Here is a 26,499-nt window from a genome sequence, read left to right on the forward strand (position 1 = left end):
TCCAAAAATGATTAAAACTGCCCAGCAATTCATGAAATAAAAGCTTTCATTATTTCATCTGAAACTGTAGGAAAGGGGGAAGAAAGGCAGATTTTAAAAAACTATCTTTATTTGTTTGTTTTACATTTAAACAGGGCTGCATTTCATTTTTAGACATCCAGCCAATGTTTACTGGTAAGTGGAAATATTGGCATAATTGGAACACACTTGCATTAGTACTGACCACTGTTTTACTAGAAGAAAGCCTTCTTCAGCAGTAAGATCAAACACTTTAAAAAAAAATCTTGATGAAAAGCAAGTGCTTAAATAGTGGTCATTTCAGCAAACAAACAGCTTTTATATTTTAAGTTCATAATATACACATTTCCTTATGTGTATGGAGTTCAGATCATACAAACACTGTACAGGTCAAAATCCTCTGAGAATAAAACTAATCTCAGGTGTGTGAGAAATACACATACCACACTTATGTACAAATCTTACAAAGCAGCAAATTTAGTCAAGTACTACAAAGAAGGATGTGTTTCCATATAAGAATGGTCAAGTAACTGAACTTCATAGCTCAAATGAAAAACAAAAGAAGTAACTACACAAGTTTGAGATAATCCGTAACAAACGGGGAGCAGAAATATACAACCTGTTACACAGCAGGTTTTCGTAGGCCAAATCCTGGTCTTTTAAAAACAAAAGTTTCAGATCATGAAGAGTAATAATGACAAAGATCAAAGTATACATACAAGCACATAAAAGAAAACAAAACAAAACACACATTTGGCTGTAGAGGTAAAATAAATTACAAAATACAATTAAAATTCTTGTAATAATGAATTCAAAGGTGTGCATTTCTTTCAGCACATATTTTAAAGGCTACCACAGAACAGGCTAAAAATAAATAAGTATGCCAAAAGGCATGTATGGGTAGAAAAAAAAAACTAATTAGCTCTAGAAGAACTGCAAAAGAAACAATCCGAGTTGGGGTCATTAAATCTGTCTAGTCATTTCCATTTCTCACACATTTTAAATAACTGGCAGGTAAACATGACAAACCCCTCTGCTGTTATGGCTTTAAAAGAAGCATATTTTCTGAAGAAAATATCAAATAGGCTGCCTTGTCCCTGACACCTCTTTGCCATTCTACTACTATAGCAGTGACACTACACTGAAAGACAAGTAATTTCCAAGAAAATTTTAAAATCTCAGGAAATTTTGGGTGCCACAGGCTAGTACGCAGAGAAGGAAGACACCAAACTTGCTTTCATTGCATTTGTTTTCTAAATTTAAAAGAATTCTCAGATAGATCCCCAACATTATATGGCACATCCATATTTTCAAGTTAAAAATAGTCAGTCATCAATTACCTTAGTGAGCACAAACGTTTTATTATCGACTCCACTTTAACCAGATTCACATTTATGTCTTCTTTTATAATTCTTCTGAGATCTTCATTGAAGGTATTTAAATCTCACTATAATTACTGAAGTAAATTATACAAAATTCTGCATTCTTTGTACACACACTCTTGTCATCTCTACTGTACTGTAATTTCATTGTAGGCATAACAAAACTAGATTTTCAAACCTAGAGGCTACTGGAAATACTTTCTGTTCATTAGAACAGCTGCCATTTAGACAACTGTCAAGAGTTAAATCAACCTCCTCAGTATCTCTAGGCAGGTTTAATGCTGACATACTTTGATTATAGGATCACCAGTAATAGTGGGACAAAAGAAAACAAAAAAGATAAAACAATGTAGGTGTCAAAAAAAAAATCTTAAGAGTTTATTATTTTTCTATCTGGTTGTGCATCTGTGATTTTCTTCCACATTTTTTGAAGAAAACTGCTGTTGATAAGCTGCTACCAATTCAACAGTTTTATGACACCTGTCTTCAGCTGATACTGCCAGCATTTCTTTATGACAGGAGAATGACTTCACAGGTTTGGTTTTGCTGAAGATGATGTCCATTTGTACCATTTCATTGGTCCAGTTGTTGACAGTCAAAGAGGACTCATATTTGACAAAACCTTAAAGCTTTCAGAATCGATGATTTAAAGAAATGATGGATTCAGGAGAACCAAAATCAAAGCATTGTTTCCACAACAGTCCGTGGAAAACTTGTGGTGATTACAGAGGTCTTGGGTTTTCTTAAGATCACAAGACAGCAGTTGAACAAACGGCAGTTTCCCACGTTCAGCATGGTTCTAGTCATTTGTGGCGCTGAATGGTTTTCTTTTTCCTTCGCTTGAAAAAACAGCAGCACCTGCAGGTGTGACATGAATTAGGTATGATATAAAAAGGAACTGCAAGCTAAACTGTTTACTGCATTTGTTACGCTTGAAGAATGTGGTTCAGGTACAGCCAACACCACAAGGAACGCATTAAGCTCTACTGCTTCTGACTGATTTATTAGTCAAAAATTTTACTAGTATAGTTTTGAAACATTTCACTTTTTTTTTGCAAAAAAATTATCAAATGAAAAGTTATAATAAAAATGGCTATTAAGCTTAGAGTATTGTGTGAGGGTATCAAAAGCATAGGCATCATAGGCTGACAACGTGTTTGTAAGAATTAGCAATGTTCCATTGTAGCTGAATACTCTTTCACGTTAACTTATATACAAAATAGAAGCATGGGCTTAAGATTGTGTCACCTGAACTGTGTACTTAAAACCCTGCTGTTGCCAGTACAAGGAAACAATTTGAGCTTCCTGTCAAGCAGAAATTGAAAAAGCCTTCTCCCAGGCTGCTCCCCCAAAAATTTTATAAGAAAATGTTCATTAATAATATAATTAAGATTTTGATTCAGTGCTGTGATGATACCACTACGAAAAACACACAGCAGTAAGTATATTGATGCATGCTGATGTTCACTCTTCTGTTTTATTGCATTCTACATGAAGGAAAGTAAAATTGACAAACAATGAATTTCACTTTGGAAATATTAGAAATCTGAGAGTAACAAAGAAAAAAAACCAAGCAAACCAAACAAAAAAAAAAAAAAAAAAAAAAAAAAGAGGGAAAAGGAGAAAACTATTGGAGTGAGTTAGAAACAGATAACAAAGAACTGCATAAATTCAGGAAGCAATAAAAATACACAAAGAAAACCCTTCATTTGCATGTGATGTTACCCTTACTTTAAGCAACTCCCAACTCCTGACCACTACTTTTAAAAATAAAGCTTCCAGTAGTGAAGTATTCACAATTTTTAACCAAAACTGAACATGCAACCTGTCTAACCTAACAGAGGTTGCCCCACAAAGTTCTGCAGTCATCATCACTTGCAGTGCTACATACTGAAGAGTCTTAGAACTACGATGAACAACAAAAATGAAAATATAAATGTACTGCATTAATAGCCCATCATTAAGTTTAAGTTCACCAAGTATTTTGTCACTAAAATTTAAAAATAATCCTGCCAATTGAGTTTGGAATATGGGAAATGGGGAAAACATTTGAAAACCAGGGAGAAGAAGGGTCTAAAAAACTAAGGTTCTAGAGGGAGTGAGAACAACATCCAAAGTAAGGGGAGACAGAAGTTACCTTCTCAAAATATCCAAGGGCACCCTGTAGTTCAGTCACTGAAAAAGTAGCAGTGGGCAGAGGCAGACCAGAGCTGCTCTGAGAATTACATAACTTTCAGCAGAAAAAACACATTGGTTATTGATGGAGAAGAAGTCCAAAATTAAAATTCAGTAGGGAAAACTACATATATAAGCATTTTTTACAGCTAGCCAAAATATCATACTGCATTTATTGACTTCAAAGTACTTCTAAAAGAGACAATTATTTTTGAATACTAGCAGATACCAACTGCAATTAAAATTCCCCTATATGCCCTAATCCCTTTTTAGCATCTGTTTACAATCACTAATGCCTGTGATTACTTAAGCTTTGAATTTATATGCAGATATACAGTGTTCAGTTTAGTTTAATCTTTCTTTCATCCCAATCTTCTACCAAATATTTTATATATGTATGAATAGCAAATGTCACATCAAAGCAATGCATTTTCCAATGTGGATTGTCCTGTGAAGAAATCCTACTCTGGACTGCTATGGCAAATCACTTTTGTACACACTTCAGATTAAGAGGCTTCAAAGAAAGCTTACAGAAAAAAAAAAAACCCCAAACCTGTTTCAATTCATAATTTAGGTATATATAGAACACAGGTTACATAATTAACTGTAAGAAGATGAAAGCGTGGCAGACAATTTATGTTCTTAAAAAAACCACAAATTAGAATTTTCACTCTTCACTGTTTAACTACTTTTTAAATAAGCTTATGATACGAAACATGTCTGAAGGAACATCAGATCACACTTCCTAAATGTTTAGGACTGCTTAGATCTTCTGTGTAAATCAAAGGCACTTTAAGGTTATCTTGCTTTTCTTCCCAGAAAATGTTAACCCATCCTCGCTGCAAATCATAATCTCATATAGTTCTTTATTCCTTCTCCATAATCTGTTTACTGCTTCTCTGTTAACCAGAGAAAAAGGGTCTCATGCAGAGAGGAACTGAAGAGTTCTATCTTTAACCAGTATAAACTACTGCTTTTTTAAATCTCCTACTCTTCTGAAGTTTGCATAATTCTGTTACAAATAATATAGCTTCTATTAACTTTCTTTGGTGGGTTTAATTGTTTTTTAATTATTCATCTGTATTCTAGTTCACAGGATTTTACTAAATGCTGAAGACTTGTTTGGTGTGGGGAAAATAAATAACTTACTAATATATACCAAGAAAGTGGTAAAGAAATGTAAATTCCATAGAGTATTGTAAACCACAGTACTAGCTTTGAATCTAATTGCAATTTATACTTATCAGCCTAAAAATGCCAGACCTGTCAAATTTTTCCATGAATGTATATTCTATTGCTTGAAGCCAGCTGTTTAATCTCTTTGTGGGTGACATGGACAGTAGGATCGAGTGCACCCTCAGCAAGTTTGCCAACACCACCAAGTTGTGTGGTGCAGTCAACATGCTGGAGGGAATGGATGTCATCCAGAGGGACCCTGACAGCCTAGACAGGTGGGCCCATGCCAATCTCATGAAATACACCCAGGCCCAGGGCAAGGTCCCACACCTGCGCTGTGGCAAGCACAAACAGGCTGGCTGATCAGTGGACCAAGAGCAGCCCTTCAGAGAAGGGCTTGTGGATTCTGGTGGAAAAGGCTCTTAACATGACCCAGCAATGTGTGCTGGCAGCCCAAAAGGCCAACTGTATCCCAGGCTTCATCAAGAGATGAGTGGCTAGCAGATAAAATCGGATGATTCTTCCCCTCTACTTTGCTCTTATGAGATCCCACCTAGAGTGGTGTGTCCAGCTCTGGAACCCCCAGCACAAGAAGGACATAGATGTGTTGAAAAGGGTCTAGAGGATGGCCATAAAGATGATCATAGGGCTAGAGACCTCTCCAAAAAGTGAGCCACCTGAGGGCGCTGAATGTGTTCAGCTTCAAGATGAGAAGGCTTCAGGGAAATATTATAGTAGCCTTCAAGTAAATGAAGGGGGCTTTCCAGGAAAGCTGAAGAGGGACTGTTTTTAAGGGCATGTGGTGACAGAACAAGGAGCAATGGTTTTAAACTAGAACAGGGTAGATTTAGATTGGATACCAGCAAGAAGTATTTTACTGTAAGGGTGGTGAGGAACTGGACCAGGATGCCCAGAGATGTTGTGGACACCTCATCCCTGGAAGTGTTTAAAACCTGGCTGGATGAGATGACAAGGCCTCAGATTTAGAACACATACTGCATGAAAGTACATAAACATATAAAAAATTAAAGTGTTGGATAAATGCCACAAAACAATAAAATGCTTACTGTAAAAAAAGTCCTTATTCTTTCCAATTTACAGCATCTTACTGAAATAGCAACAGAAGATCTAATAGTCATCTAAAAAAATTTGTGTTCAAAGGACACCCTTTCTTCAGCTCTTTTAAACAAAGACAATTACTTTCAGCTTCCAAACCAATGAAAACATTTGGAGAAAAAAATGCAATTTTTCAAAAAATATTTAATTTTGGCTCCTCAGATAAGGAAATGCTACAAACAGAAGGTATCAGCAGAAGAGGTTAAATTTGTTGATATTTTCATGTGGAGAAAAAATTAAGAGGTACAAAGAGAGTCTCCTTAAAAACAAAAATATCTGCATCACAGACATGAATGATCCCAATACTTGCATTTCAGCAGTGTAAAATCTATAAATGGGTGTTTAAATGTCTCAAAATACCTTTGATTAGGCTTGTAACTGTCATATTAAAACATAAAACATACATTGATGTCTGTGGCTATTCTGGGGAGGGGATGGGGAGAGGAGTGTGCATGCGTGCATTGCTTTAGTGCTCACTGCAACAAACCAATTTCTAGCCCCCCAAAATAGTGAATGAATAAAGCACAGTTTAAACAGACACTGATAGGAAACTAATTTGTGTGTTTTATATTAAAAAAAGATTCAAGAATAGGGCATTTAGACTAGATAGTATGTCTGCAACAACACCAGTGAAACATAGGCTAAAATGATCAAGGATAGAAATAACTGATGTACAGTATGCTACCAGAAGAAATTAATGTCCTGGCTTCAACTGAGGCAGAGTTAATTTTATTCCCATTAACTGGTATGGAGATTTGGGTTTAGTGTGAGAATAGCCTTGATAACACACTGATGTTCCAGTGTGTTTTTTATATATACACACACACACACATCTGAGTTAAAGTCTTTTCAGTTTCCCATGCTCTGCAAGCAAGCAAATGTACAAGAAGCTGCAAAGCAGCAGGGCCAGGACAAGTAACCTGCAAAAGGGATACTCCATATCACTGGAGGGAGCTGACTGGCGGGGAGGGGCAGATCAATGCTCAATCATTGGTCAGCAGGTGGTGAGTAACTGCATTGTGTATCACTTGCCTTTTCTTGGGTTTTATTTCTCTTTTTGGTGTATTCCTTCTCAACACAATTATTATTATTACTGCTATATTTTACTGTCATTATTATACTTCATTTTAGTTATGCAAATGTTCTTATCTCATGAGTTTCACCTTTTTCCACTAATTCTTTCCCCCATCCAAAAGGGAGAGGGAAGAAGTAATCAAGTGCCTGCAGGTGCTCAGTAGCTGGCTGGGGTTAAACATCAGCACTGAACTTCCACATTTTTAAAGCAGCTACAGCATCTTGACTTCCGAGATTTCTCTTACTTTCTGCAGATAACTAGCCATAGATTTAATCAGGTTAAACACTCCTTAAAACTCTAGAAATATAATCTTTTCCTGTGTGTATGTAAACTGCATATTGGGAAGGTTATCACTACACTTATGCAAAGGGAGGGTATAGGGAATTTCTCTATGTGCAGCTTATAAATATCCTTGCTCTTTGAGATCTTTTTGATTTAAAAGAAAACTGAATTATCAACAGAAAAAATAAAACAGTATTCTGCAAAGATGGCAAACAAAGAGTTGGTTTTCTCAGTGCTCAGGGAAAATTAATACACGTGACAAAACAGACACCTCCACTCACCAACTTTAACTACACATGCACATATATCTCACACACCAAAAGCAGAACCTGCAGAGCAATCACTCAGAGAAAAAATTTGTACTTTGAGAAATTTCCCCTTGTATAAAAGTTAGAAAACGGGCCCTTATTGCTATGAAGAAATGATTACTAGATTTTTCTGCTACTAATGTACTCTTCACACCTGAGTGCCCCTATTTTATGGCAAACTAAATCCATATCCTTGTAAAAACCTACTCTAACCAAAATTAATATAGAAAACTTTTTGAAAGGTACACTGTCTTTAGCTATCATAGATATTTTTCTGTATTATTTTACAAGTCTTTGTTTATTACTCAAATATGTGTAGATATATTATCCAACCCATGTTAAGAGGCCTTAGTATTTTTCCCTTTCATGGCATAGTAACTTTAAAGAATCCCAAAGTTACATTTTAATAATTAGTTAGCAGGTTGTCCAAGACCACTGCTCTTATACATACTATGTTTATAGAGATAACAGGTGAAGTTCAAACATCTGCTAGTGTTTTATTACTTGTTCATATAAATCAGCTAATTTCTAGCTGATAAAGTACTAGCTGAATGCTACAACATCTGAAGAGAATGTTTGCCCAGTGTAAAAGAGGACAGCAAGTAAGAAAATATATTCTACTACCCACTAAAAAGGAATAAAGCATATCACAGACTGCACAACTTAAAAGTAAGCAAGATTTGAAGCAGGAAGAACAGCTCTTGAGGTGGCTGTTTGTAAAAACACTTAATTGTTTCACAAGATTAAAACATGTTTTGTGATTTCCAAACAGACTTGTTACTTTAAACTTCTCTGAAATTGGTTTTAAATGAAGCAACAAAAATACAGCCTCTAGGGCAACTTCTGCCTGCTTGTGTTGTAGAACTCACCACATGTTCAACACTTTCTGGCAGCTATACAGAAAAAGAGTAAAGGGAAAAGAGAGAATCAGAATACCACATAGAGGAAGAATTTCACATCTTTCATATGTAACTTCTGGTAATCAGCAGACTATCTTAAAAGAAATATTTCCAAACTAGTTGAAATACAAAACATGCACACACTTATCTAGTACAGAAATGTGTTATTGAGGGCTTAGCCTAAAAAGCACAAGCTATAGAAAGTACATGATTTAAAGCCAAAATTAAGTATAGGACTATAGTTTTGCCCCTCACCAGTACCTATTCACTTTAGACAGCAATGTTTTAATAAATACCCAACAAAAATATCTAAGTAGCTGAGCAGACAAAATCCAAAGAACACAAAAAGATGGACATACTTAGTTTCATCCATTACTTCTACTTCTGCAGGAGCTGTGATGGGTGCATTTGAACAGGCTGCAGTTGGGTCATCTGTGTTCAGTTCTCCATTTGTTGAGCTTACTACCTGAAATGATGAAAATAACTGAAATTATGGTAGTGCCAGCCATCTATTTGTCAGCTCCTGCATTACAATATATCTTAAAAATATCAGTACTTTTGTTAAGTGAAAAACACTTCTTATTTCATTAACAGTTATCTTTTTCAAGGTTTTCTTCCTGCGTGCCTGCCATATTTCTTACATGTAATAGTGGAACTGACATTGACATGATCCATTCAAAGTAGGCATACTAAGCAAAGCAATTTGATCAGGTTTGCTGATGCCCCCAATGTCTCTTCAGCACCTTAAGGGATGGTACTAACTTCTTTCCTGATACACATTTGGTCAATCTTATACTATCTCCACTTTTCTAGGGTATTTAAGTGGTAGAATTTTCCTCTTTATGTGGCCTGAATCAGTTCTATTTCAAAGAACAGTCATCAGAAGAGTCAAGAAACTAAGATAAAAACGCAAGTGGTGTTTTTTCCACTCTTAAGAGTGAAATAACACTTACTGCCATTACAGAAAATTTAGAAGTAAAGATTCATCTTTATTCCCACTAATTATGAATTTACTCAAAAATTCCTCTGTAAAATCTTGAGCCACTGAGACAGATGTGTTTCCTCGGGAATATTTGTTCTGACTTTAAACTACATGGAATCCAATAGGGTCTCTCTTCAATTCCTGTCAGTTTTCTTGTATGACAGATGGAGTTATTCAAGAGGCCTCCCACTAATTTAACTCACAGAATCTGCCAGGAAAATGGTTAACTGGATACAGACAAGCAGGCATCTGGTCAGGGCATTTGATAGTGTAAACTGACCCATTCAAGTATCAAGAGGTCTAGTAGCTACATTGTAGTAACAAATGCTTGTCCAAGCAACATTACACAAACATGTCATTCTGGCTAAGTAACAAACACAGGAGTCTGCAGAAAACATCTGTAAAACAATCAGCTGCAGGAAGATGAGCACACAGTAATTCATAGTGCAAGATTCTTCCCAGTTGTTGCCTGAAAAGCAGAGATTAAGGTAGACGAAAATGGAAGGAAGGTAAGTCAGTCGTCATAATGTTACTACTCCCCTCACCCTCCCAATTCTCAATGCAGCAGATGCTTCATCTATTTATAACCAGAGTTAATAGCCCTGAGGTTTACATTGATACCTATTATAACTACAGAGCTTCAGAAGTCTGCTGAACTCAAGCCATTCTTCTGTGTCTACATCAGGCTGATTTTTCTTCCTCAAACCCCTGCCAAAAAAAAACCAAACCAAACCAAAAAACCAACACACCAACCCTTTGCAGCCTGATAAAAAAACTGAAAGATTTATGAGATAGAAGAGCGTAATTACTTAAATTCTGGTCAATGCAACAGGAGGAATTCAGAGAACTGGACTTTATTTCTGTGATGAAGTCAGCAGAGTTTCAACCATGCGGCTTCAGCTTAGTTTCATATCAGGGAAGGCAACAGGATTAAACACTTAGTGACAGAAATAGTAAGTACAGTTTGACAAGACATAAGATGGTGGGTCAGGCATCTTCAACAAAACATCCCTTCTCTAGACACAGTCCAGCATGTCCAGATCCTTCCTGTAATAGGGGCTGCAGAACTAGACACAGTACTCCAGGTGGGGTCTCACCAGAGCAGAGTAGAAAGGAAGAATCACCTCCCTTGACCTGCTGGCTATGCTTCTCCTGATGCAGCCCAGGATATGATTGGCTTTCTAGGCTGCAAGTGCACATTGGTTGCTCTTGTTGAGCTTCTCATCCACCAGCACCCCCAAGTCCTCTCCTTCAGGGCTGCTCTCAAGCCAGTCACTGCCCAGCCTATATCAATACTTGGGATTGTCCCAATCCAGATGCAGGACATTGCATTTGGTCTTATTGAACCTCATGAAGTTGGCTTGGGCCCACCTCTCCAGCCTGTCAAGGTCCCTCTGGATGGCATCTTTTCCCTCCAGCATGTCTGCTGCACCACACAGCTTGCTGTCGGCAGCAAACCCACTAAGGGTGCACTCAATGCCACTGCCCATGTCGCCAATGAAGATGTTAAACAGCATTAATCCCAGTACAGATCCCTGAGGGACTCCACTCATCACAGGACTCCACTCATCACGAACCCATTGACAGACACCCTCTGGGTGTGGCCATCAAGCCAGTTCTGATAATGCAGAGTAAATGAAGCAGTGTTAATACTTGTACACTCCTGATCATGGAGCACATGGGCTTAAATGAGACCAATCATTCGTTTTCTCTCAGACTACATGCCAATAATCTCAAAAATCCACACAACACAGTCAGGAAGATAGGGGACTATAACAAAATAAACCAAGAATGTGTCACTTGGAAGGCAGCATATACACTGAAGGTGTGGAACACCAAATTCTGTGGCCAGGATGTACCACTAACAAGGAACAAAAAAGATTCATCATAGACTATACACACAAAAAAAAGCTGCAACTTTAGGAAATGAGAAAGAATTAACACACAATGCTGACAGTGCGTGAAGAGAAACATTTCATTTATCTACTTAAGCCTGGAATAGGACTGGATTTTCTCAGTAGCATGATGAAAAATGGGAGGCACAGTTAAATTCTTCATAGATTTGCATACAGTCATAGTGAAAACACATTGAAACTCAAATTGTTTTTATGCCTAAACTTTGATAACAAAATGTACTTGAACATTTTGCCATGAACAGTCACAGGCTTATGAAAATAGTATTTTTAACTACATTTCAAATTAGAAGTGTTGCAATGTTGAAGATTAACTTAAGCTACACAAGTAGGAGATTAAGGGCTAAACTGAAAATATAAACCACTTTCAAAAAATTTGGTAACAGATTTTATCCTGGTTTAAATGTAGTTCCTTTAAATTTAATCAGTTCTTTAGGACTTGCACTTGAAGAGAACACAAAGACCCACAAGTCACACTGGGTGTTTCTTGCTACTCTCTATACCATATGGCAAACTTAAAATACTGGACTGACTACTTAGTGACACATATTGTGGAACAGATTTGTTTCTTAGGTATATGGTCCTTTAGAAGCCTGATAAGGGACAGGTATGATAAGATGAAGGTAAACCTGAATAAAAATTCCCCATACATTGTAACAGCCCCATGCTTTGTTTTGGATTACTAATCTTTTACTTGTTGATAATCGTAATAGGAAATCATAAATATTTTAAAAAGATGTAGAAAAGAACCCTTCATTTCATTACCAATCTCAGCATCCAAAGTCGTCATTCTTCAAAAATAGAGACAGCTCTCATGACTAAGAAACTCAGTGATACTACAGAAAGCTGTTATTTATCATCAAAAATCTTACAGTTAAGACAAAAGAATATTTAATTCACAGAATCTTAAGGAAATTATTTGTATCTTCTAATGCACTGCTTTCTCCACTTCTTAAAGTTGCATCTTGCAGCTCAAAACTATTTACTTCACACATTTAACTTTTCAAGCAGTTGCTGAGCACATTTTAAGGACTATGGCACTTTACTGGGGACTCTTATCTAATATTCTTTCAAAGGATATGCAAAAGAAAAAGAAAGGATAAGAGGAAGGAGACCAGCTAGCAAGTGATGAAAAAAAGGTAATGAACAGATTAGTACAGCCTTTGTGAGTACATAAGCAATTTGCAGTTTGAGCAGAGAAGGAAACAATTAGGTGCTGTACAACTGACATTTTTGGGAACTGCAGCAAGCAGCGATAAAGACACAGGAATTAATGACTGAACTAATTGCTGGGAGATAAAAGTTTGTTACTAATAAGGTTATACAAACTAGCAAAACTGTCTGTCACACTACAGGCTTTTTACTTGTAAGAAGAGCATAATAACACAAAGGAATACTACTGGTATTCTCTAGAAAAAATATTCTCCCTGCTCCAAAAAAGGATATTTAAGAGATATTATTGCTGGAATATAGTCTCTTGCAATTGTTATATTTTACCCAAGAAGGAATAAACATTCCTTGAGCACTACGATTGCCAAAATAGCGATAAAATCTAAAAGTTTGAGTAACTGGAATTTTTCAAGTTAAACAGGTGTTTTTCTAACAAAAAAAACAATTAAGAAACAAATACTAGAAGATAGAACTTCAAATCCTATTTTGATTCCACATTACTACACTGTTCTCAAAAGATAAAAATTACCTTTAAAACTGATGTTACTGAGAGCACCATTGCAATTTACAGGTAAAGGTTTACAATGTTGGTTAATGGGAAGCACAAAACAGTTTTTGAACTTTTCCTGATACACAGACGTATTTATAATCTAGCTTTTCTTTTGTGACATGTGGCAGTAGTTCTAAACCAGTAAAATTTAGAAAATATTGAGTTTCAAAGCACTTAAAGAAAATATGCAGTTATCAAACTGGGGAGACTAGAGCACTGTTTTCTTTACCCTGGGCTTCTTATTGTTTCCTCAATTGACAAATCTTTCCCCAAACAAAATTTCAAATCTAACATATATAACTTAAATTGTCAGCATCAAAAATGCAGCAGAATAAAGAAAAACCAACAGAAAAAAAAAACACTCAAACTTTCCCCCCACCCTAATAACTCTTTACCAAGCTGAACTGTTTTCATTTCAGACTGAAAGGTGAAAACATCACATGGACTTTGCAGCTGGTGTTTTGAATCCTTCTACATTACATTTCAATTTCCTTAAGTGTTACCACAACCATCTCACCTCTAAATATACTCAAAAGAGCAAGGTATCAGAAAGTAAAATTAAGAGCAAACCAGGAAAACAAGTTATTTGAAGATGAAATGAACTAATAAAGGAAAACATTTTGGTTTCTATTCATTTTTCCACTGATAAGCTTTAAGTACTGCCCTGGGGAACATTCTTCTAATCAACTATTGTTTGAACAACCTAAGTAAAATTTTAGCAAAAATCATTACCTAACACTTGTATTTGAATTTTTTTTAAGGAACTGTGTTAGTGATGGAAAAACTGTCTGTGGTGGGAAGAATCATCTTTGATCTGTAGTCTGTTTCCAATGGAACACAGGAGATTTCATTTCAACATGAGGAGAAACTTCTTCACAGTGAGGGTGATGGAGCACTGGAACAGGCTGCCCAGGGAGGTTTTGAAGTCTCTTTCTCTGGAGACTTTCAAAACCCATCTGGATGCATTCCTGTGTGGACTACCCTAAGTGATCCTGCTTTGGCAAGGGGGTTGGACCCCTTAATATACTGTGATACTGTCAATAAGATTTCGTTGTACATGACTCCATGTGCATGACCGCTAAACAAGACTATTATTTAACTCCATGTAATGTAGCAACTGAATGTTAAAGCATAACTGAAAGTTAAAGATTAGAGGAAGTGAGCAGCAAAATAGATCTCTACCCATGCTGTATGTCACTGAAACCACAAAGGACAATGTTGGGTGGGGAGAAGATCATTGGGGATGAAAAGGAGGGAGGATGAAGTTATGACCCTCATGGGTCCAGGATGCCCACCCTTCTGTTACAGCAGAAGTGCAGCGGTGCTTTTGCATTACATCATTAAGGGTATGCTTTGCCTGCCTCCTGGCACATACTGGTCCTATGTGACAGGATGCAGAGGGTATTTAACTAACCCAGAGCTACACCACAGTGCAGCAACCAATTTCAACCAATATTGTCATCTTGAAGACACTCGCTAAGTGTTGGTGTCTTGCCATCTGCAAGTCAAGACTATGCTCCACTGTGCTACCATACCTAGTGAGGGTGATAGCATGTGTCTAAGCATTATGCTTTTGCTATGCTAAGTAATAAATTGCTTTTGCTATTATAGTACACAAATTACTTTTAAACTACATAACAGCGTATACAGTTTTCCATTGTGCCTCATCCTTTATGAACTTTTAACTGCAACAGGAACAAAAATTGCAACTGGAACAACACTGTATTCCGTCAGCGGTTTAGTTGCTAATATAACTGAAATAACACATCAAAAGCCTAACAGTTGCCTGCACTGATGTAACTGTACATTCCCTCAGAAAGAGTTCTTTCTTTCTAGGCTTTCAGTAGGAAGTTTTTAGCAAAAATTCTACATACAAAAAGATCCATGTTTTTCTGCACCTCTCAATTTCAGTTTGCCAGTTGTGAAGTAGGGAACAATAGGAATATTCTAAACATTTTTGGAAAATGAATTTAATATGAAAACAGGAATCATGCCATGCACTGCAGGAAAAACTAGTATTATACAAAGCAAAATGACTGATTAAGTCATGTGAAGAGATAGGAAATACCTGTACTGAGCCACCATGTCTGTCAACTGCTAGATGAGCCCTCAAATGATGTGGATTGGCTTGTGAGACCCAAGCTGCCCTATGGTCTGCTGACTTTCATTTTTTAATTTATCAGGAATACATGCAAAAGAAGAAATATTAAAAGTTTAAACCATGCATTAATTATTATATATTAGTTTTTAAAAGCACAGAAGCAATACACACAATTCCTATAAAGACTGCACATCAGTATTATCTGTATAGTTATGCATGCCTACACACACAGTTTCATAAAGCAGCAGCTAAAATTCAAAATTCTGCTGGGAACAAAAGTCCACCAATAAAGCCTATAACAGCTTAGGTAACTGGACACATTTATATTCCAACATTTCTACCACCTTGCTCATTACCTGGTTTTAAAACAAAAGTGACAGTGCTATGTTAGAACCCAAACAGATGATACAGCACACGGGGAAGAGATGGTGATTAAAACTACAGAACTACAAAAACACAGGCTACAGTATATCATAGTAACAAACAAGCAATCTTTTAGGACAGAGTTACACTAACAAGGATCTACTTATATTAACAACAAACAAACAAAACTAAACAAAGAAAACCTGGAGCCAATTATATTTTGGAGTTCTAACAAAAGCAACAATGAAGCACAAACCACTAAACAGAAGATAAAGTAATTCTGGTAATACTACATGGACAGTTTACCTGATTTTTGGATTGTTGCACTTTATGCTGATATGCTTCTCTATTTGATGACTGTGCAGGGTCTGAATGTATTGAACCCATAAGAGTAGGCTACAAATACAAACAATATGTAGCAACTGTTAAAAAAATGCATTTCTAAGTCTTACCAAAATTTATTGGTTTTCAATAACCTTTAAATCAGATAGTTTCCCATAACTCAACATCAAATTAAAGCAAAAGCTTCATTAGATATTTACTAGTACAAAAGAGAAAAAAAATTGCAAACCAAGACTTTGAAAATTTAATGAAGTAGTAATTCTGATACCACCAGACATTATTTTTTCTGAGACTTTAGGCTGATGCAGTTAAGGTATTTTGATGAAAGACTGAAGAAAGGCTTAACTTCTAAATTCGAAATCCTGAAATGAGATTTAGCAAAACATACTGCAATTCTTTCAGAGACTCATATAGGACACTTCAGGGTAAAATGTATAATCTAAAATTGTCCAACTTACAAATATCACCCCTCTACTTATTAAAAAGGAAGGAAGGAAAAATTTGAGGTATTGAGGTTGGCACTGGTACCAATACTAATCAATATATTCAACAGTGACTTGGATGAGGGAACAGAGTGCACTGTCAGCAAGTTTGCTGATGACACAAAACTGGGTGGAGTGGGTGACACACCAGAAGGTTGTGCTGCCACTCAATGATATTTAGACAGGCTGGAACACTGGGCAAGGAGAAATTTAATGGAATTTAACCAGGGCAAATGTAGAGTCTTGCACCTGGGAAAGAATAACCCCATGGGTCAGTAGAGGCTGGGAAATGATCTGTTGGAGAGCAGTGAAGGGGAAAGGGACCTGGGGGTCCTGGTGAATGGAAGGATGACCATGAGCCAGCAATGTGCTCATGTGACCAAAAAGGCCAATGCCAATCTGGGATGTATCAGAAAGGGTGTGGTTAGTAGGTTGAGAATAGCTCTCCACTCTCTGCCCTGCTGAAGCTGCATCTGGAACACCGTGTTCAGTCTAAGGTCAGGGAAAGGCCTGAAAGAGACTAGCGCAGAGCCACAAAAATGATTAAGGGAGTGAAACATCATCCTTACGAAGAGACACTGAGTATGCTGGGTCTCTTTAGGTTGGAGAAGAGGAGACTAAAGGGTGACCTCATTATGCTTGTATGTAAAAGGTGAGTGCCAAGAGGATGTACTTAGGCTCTACTCAGTGGTGCCCAATGGCAGGACAAGGGGCAATCGCTGGAAGTTGAGGCACAGGAAGTTCCATGGAAACATGAGGGAAAAAATTTTCACTGTGAGGATGACAGAACACCAGAACAGCCTGGCCTTGGGGGTTGTAGAGTGTCCTTCTCTGGAGATATTCCAAACCTGCCTGGATGTATTTCTGTGTGATCTGGTATAGGTGATCCAGCTCTGGCAGGGGGTTGGACTAGATCTCTCAAGATCCCTTCCAGCACCTAACATCTTGAGAATGTGCTCTTTTCTTTAATGAATTTACACTGTATTTTCTGTAACTGTAACGTAAGCTGATATTCTAAATCATATCTCATTAAATCAATGCATATAAAGCACAGACAGTTTCTCAACAATGAACTGATAAATATCTCAAGTATACTTCTGATGCAGAGAAATGATTGCTCTAACATTTTAAAAATATTGGGAGAAAGCAAGCCCCCAAAGTAGGAATATGTGTGCAATAAAGACAATGTATCTGAAAGTTTTGAACCCCTCTTCCACCTTAAAAACTAGTCTGAATTCCCAAAACCTTGTTTTGGATTGAACAGAGATGGAGTGTCATATAAGGAGTATGTGTTTGAAAAAACACTCAATATGTAAACATCTCAAGCCAAAAGATAATATTTGAAAATGGGTTTGCAATTGCAGCCATGAGATGCATGTGTGTTGTGTGATCAGTTTCCAGCCAGTGTTAATCTGAATCTCTCAAGACCCTCAGTGTACTATTAATGGCTTAATTGTACTCACCAACTGTTTGCCAATCCAGTCATACTCATAATCAAACGTATAGCCTTTCCGATCAAGTAAGTCTGTGAAGAGCTTTCTTAAGTAGTCATAGTCTGGCTTTTCAAAAAAATCCAGCCTCCTTACGTAACGCAGATAGGTAGCCATTTCCTCTGTATAAATAAGAAATGCACACAATTGCCAAAGCTGGTTTAATGGCACTCAAAACACAGTACTTATTGCATTTTAAAGCATGTTCTACCTCATCAGAAAACATGAACAGTTGTTCACCATAAGTCTGTGAATTACCAGAATGATTCCAAGTATACCCTAAGAAGTCATCCCCCACTAACTTTCCCTTTGCATTACCTGTGAAGATCTTCCATTCAACCTTCTATTCCTGATGCACAGTGTACCAAGAAAGCAAGGAGAGAAATGCCTCTCAACTTTTTCTCTCCAATTAATTGTACAAATAAAAGCCTTAGGAAAGGTAAAGAAGGGGTCATGTGAATATGCAGGGTGGACTATGCCTCAAAAGAACAGCTATTACCAGAATGTAACCTTCCTTTAAGAGAAGATCCACATGTTATGTTCTACAGTGGACAACTTTCCTGACAAAACCCACTCAGATTATGTTGAGTTATAAATGCAGCAAGACTATGGAAGGCTGCAATAGCACTGAATGTTTCAAGCATCACATTATGTAAGGAAAAGTGGCAAATGTTTGGAACAGAAACACTGCAGAGAAGTACTAGGGTTACCTGAGCTCTTGGAGAATGACTTCTGACCAGTGTCAGTTTAATAGCGCTGTTTAAATACCATATCAGCATACAAATGGAGATTCATTTGGGTAGGTATTACATGGAAATTACAAAATTCTCCCAGTAGTGGAGACAAGCAGGGAGATTTCTGAAAGGGCCTGGACCTGTGAAGATAAAATGAAAGAGCTTTCCTACTTGCTAAAAGAGTATGAAGTGCAGATTGTGCAGTAGCAGCCAGAACCTTCTAGTTAAGCCAAGAGTTCCAGTACAAATGTCTTCAAAGGTGAGCAAAGCATACAGATCCCCTATTTTTGATAATGGGTTTAAACCATAAGAGACTTCTGAGAACAGCTCTAAGGAACAAGCACCTTTATGGACAGGAGATTACGAGAATCCAAGGGCTGAAAGGGAAGACCCATGAACACCTAAAGCACAAGCTTCAAATCCCATAAAGAAATTGCTTAGACATCTAACTACATTCGCAGTAAGGCCTTCAGGAATGAAATGAACAGCACGTGTAACTACAACAACCTGAGAAAAGAACTGATGGTGAGAAGAGAAATGTTAACAAGGTTTCACAAAAGACCAAGTCCTACAGGTCCTTCCAATCTAGCAGGTATTATACAGAAAAAATAATGTATTGGAAGAGTGAAGAGAATGACCACCTAAACATACCAAAATTCTGGTTCCTTTAGACTGCATCTGTCCATGCCTTCTGTTACAAAACCAAACCAAATCAAACAAAAAACCCCAAACAAACCAACCCACTCACCCCCCCCCAAAACAACAAAAGATCCCACAAAAAAGTAAACAAAACCAAAACAAGACAAAAATCTACACAACAAATCCCAAACTAAAACAGCCCCAACCCCAAAAACAAACAAAAAAAAAGAAAGTGAGAAAACCAAATCAACAACAATAAAAGCAACACCCCAAAACAAACAAAAAATGACCAAATGAAAGAAACAAAGACATTACAGTGGTTTGGAACAGAGTACTACCACAACTTCTTGCAGTTTATTATGGATCATGTGAAGCACTTGATCTGAGACCCAAATACCAGGTGAACACTGCTCTTAAAAACCTATCTTCTTTAGAAACCTTTGCAGATCACAAGAGTGGGAAAAACCCCACTGGCAAGCCATTCTGAGAGAAGCAATGATACCTTACAGCCAAGCCAAAAAGGCTGTCCTCATGGTTCCAACATACAAAAGAAGATACCTCTATGTGACTAGAAAGTCAGAGGATGAGTAAAGTTAAAAGTAGGTATCGACAACGTTTACTGATTCTGTGAAGAGGTATGTAAGTCAGAAGCAGCACAATGGTATCACTGCACATTCATCCTGTGAAAGTCTGGAGAAGATGACATTTTATGGTCCCAACAAGGTGCTCTAAAGACGACAATCTTTTGATAAAGAATGGCTGAGAAGTGCTAAGAATTAACTATGGTATGTTAAACTCTTTCAGAGATAGTGGGGTAGAAAGAGGGAGAAGTGAAGTTTTGAGATCAGTTTGATAAAAGGAAGTCTTGAGGTAGTATCATACTGGTGCTGTCAAGAACACAGAACAATCATATGGAAACATCCCAAATTACTCACTTTTGACAAATACAGAGTATTTTAGGCATAAACAGATGGAGACGTGAATAGGAGGAAATCCTTGGTACCTGAGATCCAACTCCAAAAACAAGCAAGACTTCAATAGTAGCAGAGGAGAGCAGTGCTTGAAGAAGGTGAAATGATGCTAGGGAACTCTTTAATCAATACTTTCTCAATGTAGACTGGAAATCAAATCATGCATGACATGTCTTCAGAGGTGTGAAAGCTGGAATTGCAGACGAACCTGTTACAATTATCTGACTCAAAAAATCAAGTACCTTGTAATGTACTTGAAGCAGGAACTCCTGAGTTTAAATCTCACTCATATTATATACAAGGCTTAACACATTCCAAAATGGTACAATTCCACAGAACAGGGAATGAAAAAGAAAAGTCTTTCACATGTCCAAGACCAAGTATCTTCCAATGATACTACAGTTATCTTGCCTTATGGAATATCAGTCAGCTAGCTCAGTGTGCTGGCTGCCTGAAAAGAGCTGAAATGATGGTGGGTACACTTCCCATTCTATTCTATTCAGTGTCAAAGGACAGGAGAAGGCAGAAAATCCATGGATATCTGACACACAAACTACCACATACAAGACTATTAATTCTTAATTTAGTCTTTTAAAAGATGTAAGAAAGAAACAAGTGTCAAGTGTCTTTTTCCTGTTCTATTTTAAGATTCATTCCTGTCAACAAGCATGTATCTGGTTAAATTTGGTGGAAACAGGCTACTACATCTATATTGCTACTTGCTTATTTCCAGGAACAGCACCATATATATCTTAAATGAGATATTTAGATGATTCTAGCAACTACATAAAAACTAAGATGCAAAACATGGATGCACTACTGGACGTAGAATTTCTATTTTGTCAATTCACCAGACTTTGTTTTTTAAAAAAGTACAAAGAGAAACATAAGAAAAATTGGTAACAAACTAATTTTTACCAGAGAGTGGGAAAAAACTTCAAAAGGTCACCTAGTACACCACCCTATCCCATTGAAAATTGGTTACAGCCTTTTCTAGTTTGTTTTCACACAACTCCCGTCAAAGAAGCTCCATAGTCTCCCTGGTAATGATCATCTCATTGTGTTCTTCACTATATTTGAAACACAGGAATTCAAGTTTAAACCTAATTGCTTTGTATTACATCCATTACTTTGTTCCAGCTGCTGTGGAAGTAGCAAACTTATTTCTTTGGTGTTTGTAGCAGCCAAAAGGCACAGAAGTTCTTACCCTCATAACCTTGACCAAACAAATCTTTATCTTTGGTGACAGGTATAGCAAATATGGCATGGAAACCCTCCCATTTCATTATGAGATACCCTTAAAACAGGATATATTTTCTTGAAATACAGTTCCCAAAATTTAACATACAGCTTGAGCTGAGGCTTTCAGAATTGAGTAGCATGAAAATGACAGTTCATGCATCTTTCAGGCTACATCCCATTTACACAATCCAATTTAGTATTTGTTCATTTAAAAAAGTAGCAGCATGACACAGTTCACTTGCATTACTTTGTGACTGACTGAGTCATTACTTAAGGAATATTTTCCTACTCAAAATTCTTAATTCAGATTTGGTCCTATATTCTTATACCACCTTGAACTATATCTTATCTTTCTAAGGCTGTATTTGAAATCTCTCAGAATGCTTTCATTCTAAGCCCACATAATTAAAACTTGATATTTGAAAGTTTAATAAATATACTCAATTACACAAAGCACCCAAAAATACTTCACAGATCCAACACAGATCTCTGTGGAGCACCATTTCAAGTTTTGAATTTGGCAACAATGTGCTTCCAATTGTTTTATACTCTTCTTCCTACAGCAGATCCCTTCAATACATTTTAAGATTGCTTATGAGGATATTTAAGGACAGCAGGAAAAGCACTAAGATTTTATGATGTAAAACACCTGTTCTCAAGGCCTGCTATGGACAGGATTTCTTTTCATAAGAGGAAGTCAAATTAGCTTGTTGTGAGCTATTCTCAAAAAATCCATTTTGCTTATCAATGATACTGTGACTACTTCTCAAAGTGTGTACTCCCTGCACAAGGTGATTAGTCCAACTTTAAGAAAATGTCATATTGGATTCTCTAGAATTTTCCAATACTCCATTGCTTCTCCATGCACTGAAGGAGAACTAGAAGTGACACTTGAAAACGCTTACAAATATTATTTCAAGCTGTTCCTAATGAAGCTTATTTTTAGAAGCAGAACAATACCAGATTTGAGTTGAAAAATTTACTACATTTTATGTAGAATAAAAGAATAACCCAGTTATCACCATATGAATGTATAACAACTTTTAAGTGTTTCCTTTAGAGGAATTTCCCTGAGGAACATCAGAATTAGCTTACTGCTACTTCAAAGGATAATTCATGCATCTACACCATATTACACAAGACACACTTGGAAGCATTTTTTAAACCAGATTTTAAACAATTAGCTATGCAAGCTTCATTTTGTACATCAATATACAACATTTTTATTAACAAGAGACAATACCTGGAAAGTTTTCACACAATACTTCCACAGGGGTTGCTCGTTTTATGTCTCCAATTTTCTGGTAACGTTCTTTTAATGTATCAGCCTATGACACAAAAAGAAAACAAAATTCTTAGGTCATACCGTTTGGAGACAAACTTCCTAAAAGAACAATCATGGCAAGAAAAGCTGATATGAAAATAGGACAAAGCAAGATATTAAAAACTACTACCTTTAAACCTTGCCATGGAAGGCTTCCTCTGAGAAAATACATAAACATGTGACCTAAAGCTTCCAAATCATCTCTTCTACTTTGCTCTGAAACAAAATTCAAATAATATTAGGATATTCAACCTGCATAATTTTACATTATATTTTATAAGTTAGCTTTCAAATTACATAAAAATAATCAGAATATATAAATAACTTGAAATCAAAATGAGCATTTTGGAAAGCTTCTTGTATAGTATGATCTCCATTGAGAATACAGCTAAAATTTTTTAAAGTGGGTGCTGCAGGTATACTCATCTCAGCAGTACTTCAAACAGATTCTCATTGTAAGAAATTGTTCTCATTTTAACTATATTTTTGACCCTTCACATACATAACCACATTTTACTTTCAGTATTTTTTGATCCATTAGTTGTGAACTTGAAACAATTTAAGCAAGATTTAATTGAACTGCATTTTCCTCTATTTTGTAAGCACAGTTCTACATTTGGCATAAAGTAATTGCATATAATCCTTATTTATATTTTCATAGAAAAAGCATGTCTGAAGTTAATTTAGTACTCAAGAAAGTAAGACAGGTTTTTCATCTCTATTTTGAGACTAAGGAAGGCACCAAGGGAAAAGCAGAGTTAAGAAGCCTCTTAAGCAAAAAACCACCTTGACTATAGACAAGGTAATTCAATTCCTTTCTGAAAAAGGCACATGCCTAAATATTGTCCTTTAGAAGAAATATATTATAACATTAGTATTAAAAAAATACTTAATATTTAACTACTTTTGAGGTGTGGGAAAACATCCAAAGAAGAGCAATGAAGCTGGTGGGAGATCTAGAGAACAAGTCCTGTCTGGAGCAGCTGAGGGAACTGGAGGTACTTACCCTGGAAAAATGGAGACTAACTAAAGCAGTAATAGCAAGGTGGTTTTGATTTGATATTAGGGAAAATGTCTTCATTGAAATGGCTGTTAAGCAGTGGAACAGACTGCCCAGTGAAGTATTTGAGTCACCATCCCTGATGTTGAAAAGACGTGATGCTTAAGGACATAGTTTAGCAATGGACTTGGCAGTGCTTGGTTTACAGCTGGACTCAAATGATCTTAATGGATGGTCTTTTCCAACCTAAATGATTCTATCATTGTAAATTTATTCATTTAGTAATAACAACTTACCTCTCTAGAGATATCCTATCCTATCATTTCTTTAGCTCATCATATATACAACACTAGCATAATATTTAACTAGTCTGACAAAGTTTCATTGAGAGTATAAGTATTAAAAAAGCTAAAATACAAGAAATCAGCATCAACTATAAGCTACTTTTATTCCACTATGTTTCAAAGATGTCAAAACAGAGAAGGCAACATGAAGATGTTATGAGACAAGAAAATACATCTTATCTTGTATAGGTAGATAAGGAAAAATAATGTAATTATTTGCTGAGACATGACCATGAGTATTAGAGACCTAGAGAACATTATCCAACTAAATAGTGTTTTCATACAAACTGATTTTGCACAGTACACAAAACATACAGTTCTTGTTACTACAGACCATGAAAAATTACAAACTGAAAATAAGAGGATTTCAGACAATGACAGCTGTTAATTCCTGTGTTTCTGCACTTGAAAACCACACATACCTTTTCCTAAATGTGTATTTATACTCATGTATCTAGCTGTTCCTGTAAGGCTCTTGTGTTCCCGATACGGTATGTGCTGCTTTGTTTCTGGATCTATATACTCCTTTGCCAACCCAAAATCTATAATGTGAATAATTTCCTGGGTTTTGTTTCCAGGTTGTCCTATTAAGAAGTTCTCAGGTTTTACATCTCTGTATATCAAGTTCTTTGAATGGACATACTCCATACGAGAAATCTTTAAAAGATAAAATACAAAACAAAACAGTGAGTTTAAGTTTGCCACATAACTTACATTGTTACGTAACTTATATTGACTTTGTATTTAGAACAAATCACCCACCTATCAGTTTAAACCCAAAGGCTATTGCTCTTTGTATGTGGGTATCTCCTAGTTAGTCAGTGAAAACTGTACACATCCCCCAGGAAGATACATGATGTGGTGTATTGGAAATGTTCATACATGACATGAAGCAGAATATAACCAAGTTACTTTTAAGAACAGCTGGCACCAATTACATTTTGTGTACATTAGAACTATAATCAGAAATAATGTCAAACACTGAGCAGCAAAGTTCCATATAGATTGATTATATATCAAAGGCATAAAAAAACAAACACTGGAAGTTCACCACTGCGCATATAAACCTTTATTCTAGATTAATTGTATGTTGAGAAAGGAACAAGAAGTATTAACAAAAGATGACCTGTGGACTTGTGATGATTTGAGCATTTAAAAAAAACCAAAAAAACACAACTTTACTGGTTTGCTTACAGATAAACTGAGTATGTCTACAGTTGCAGGCCTATTTTGCAATTATAGTTGTGTTTTAAACAGCTATTTTTGCACTTTGTGGGTACCTTATTTAGGAAAGTAGAGAAACAGCATCATTAATATTTTAGAAGGACTTGTTTAGAAATCACTGTATGAAGTTAAATATGCACAGCCTCATTTCTCTTTCCACTTCAACACTCCCTCGGGTGGGAACCAAATCAGTACAAGGCAAAAAAAATAATCCTCATTGAATAATTTTCTACTCTTTAATATTTCTGCAAAGGTTTGGGGGGATTTTGTTTGGTCTTTCTTTCTGACAATTCCCAGAAAATATATTTTTGCTATTTAGGCATCCCATCATCCAATTTTTTCCCCAGACTACAACTGTTTTTATTTCATGATGGTTTTTATGCATAGAGTATGTCAAACTAAAATTAACTATTTTGAGCTGTAACTAGGAATACTCAGAAGGAACAATGAAACTGCACTCATGCAATTATTCTTGCAAAACTAGAACAAAGTAAATGAAAGTTACCTAAACCAGTCTTTCTTCTAAAACAGTATCCCAGGTTCACTAGAAGCTACCAATATCAATTTAAAACACAGGAACTACAAATTGTGTAAGTGAAATAAGCATTAATCCCTTGAAGACTGACTTAGTTATTCCAACGAACACTCAGATTAACATCTTACTGACTTACCAACTGTATGGCTATCATAAGAACCGTTTTAAGGGAAAATGTCCTACCACACAGGTCAAATAAATCTTCCAAACTAGGTCCAAGTAGTTCTAGCACCATAGCATTATACTTGCCACATGGGCCAAAATAGTAAACCTGAGGTATTCCATCTGAAAAATGAAGGTACAAAGTCATTATAATGGGTAAATAACATTAATGAACATACCAATAACCTTTTTACCCAATTTCAAGTTGATCTGAAGTAAAAAAAAAAATGTATTTTTCATTAAAAAAAAAACAAACAATTAAAGCCTCCTAAAAAACTATAGGTAAAAGATGCAACAAGACAACTAGTTCCATTAAATATTTTGACTATTACATGTTTGACTTGTGAAAGACTTAAAGCTTTATATTAAAAAAAAGTCAGATAAAAATGTTAGGTTTCATAACAGCAAATTGGAACAGGGTTTTAAAATGAAGAGAGGCTTCATTAAGCTGCTTTTCAAATAAATACATATTTAAATTGAGGCTATGACTAACTTACATT

At 36.2% G+C, this 26,499-nt stretch overlaps 1 protein-coding gene across 6 annotated transcripts in view; it reads right to left on the reverse strand.

Annotated features, from left to right (window-relative positions):
• Positions 1-1,748: 1,748 nt before the first annotated feature.
• Positions 1,749-26,499, reverse strand: part of CSNK1G3 (casein kinase 1 gamma 3) — a 65,872-nt gene continuing 41,121 nt past the window's right edge. For 3 of the 6 annotated variants that reach the window (XM_068168963.1, XM_068168962.1, XM_068168961.1), the window contains 11 exons: positions 25,974-26,122; positions 24,501-24,735; positions 22,865-22,950; positions 22,654-22,738; positions 17,798-17,946; positions 15,817-15,906; positions 15,115-15,207; positions 8,791-8,897; positions 8,402-8,425; positions 3,538-3,630; positions 1,749-2,258 (listed from right to left, as the gene is read on the reverse strand). In XM_068168963.1, coding sequence (XP_068025064.1) covers positions 3,573-3,630; positions 8,402-8,425; positions 8,791-8,897; positions 15,115-15,207; positions 15,817-15,906; positions 17,798-17,946; positions 22,654-22,738; positions 22,865-22,950; positions 24,501-24,735; positions 25,974-26,122 — 1,076 coding nt within the window. In that variant the 3' untranslated portion in view covers positions 1,749-2,258; positions 3,538-3,572. The remainder of the gene's footprint in view (positions 2,259-3,537; positions 3,631-8,401; positions 8,426-8,790; positions 8,898-15,114; positions 15,208-15,816; positions 15,907-17,797; positions 17,947-22,653; positions 22,739-22,864; positions 22,951-24,500; positions 24,736-25,973; positions 26,123-26,499) is intronic. The other 3 variants (XM_068168964.1, XM_068168965.1, XM_068168966.1) reach the window with 3 other exon arrangements.

Source organism: Melanerpes formicivorus, unplaced genomic scaffold (genome assembly GCF_026170545.1).
Source record: "Melanerpes formicivorus ecotype bairdi unplaced genomic scaffold, bMelFor1.0.p_v2 SCAF_161, whole genome shotgun sequence".
NCBI classification, from domain to species: Eukaryota; Metazoa; Chordata; class Aves; order Piciformes; family Picidae; genus Melanerpes; species Melanerpes formicivorus.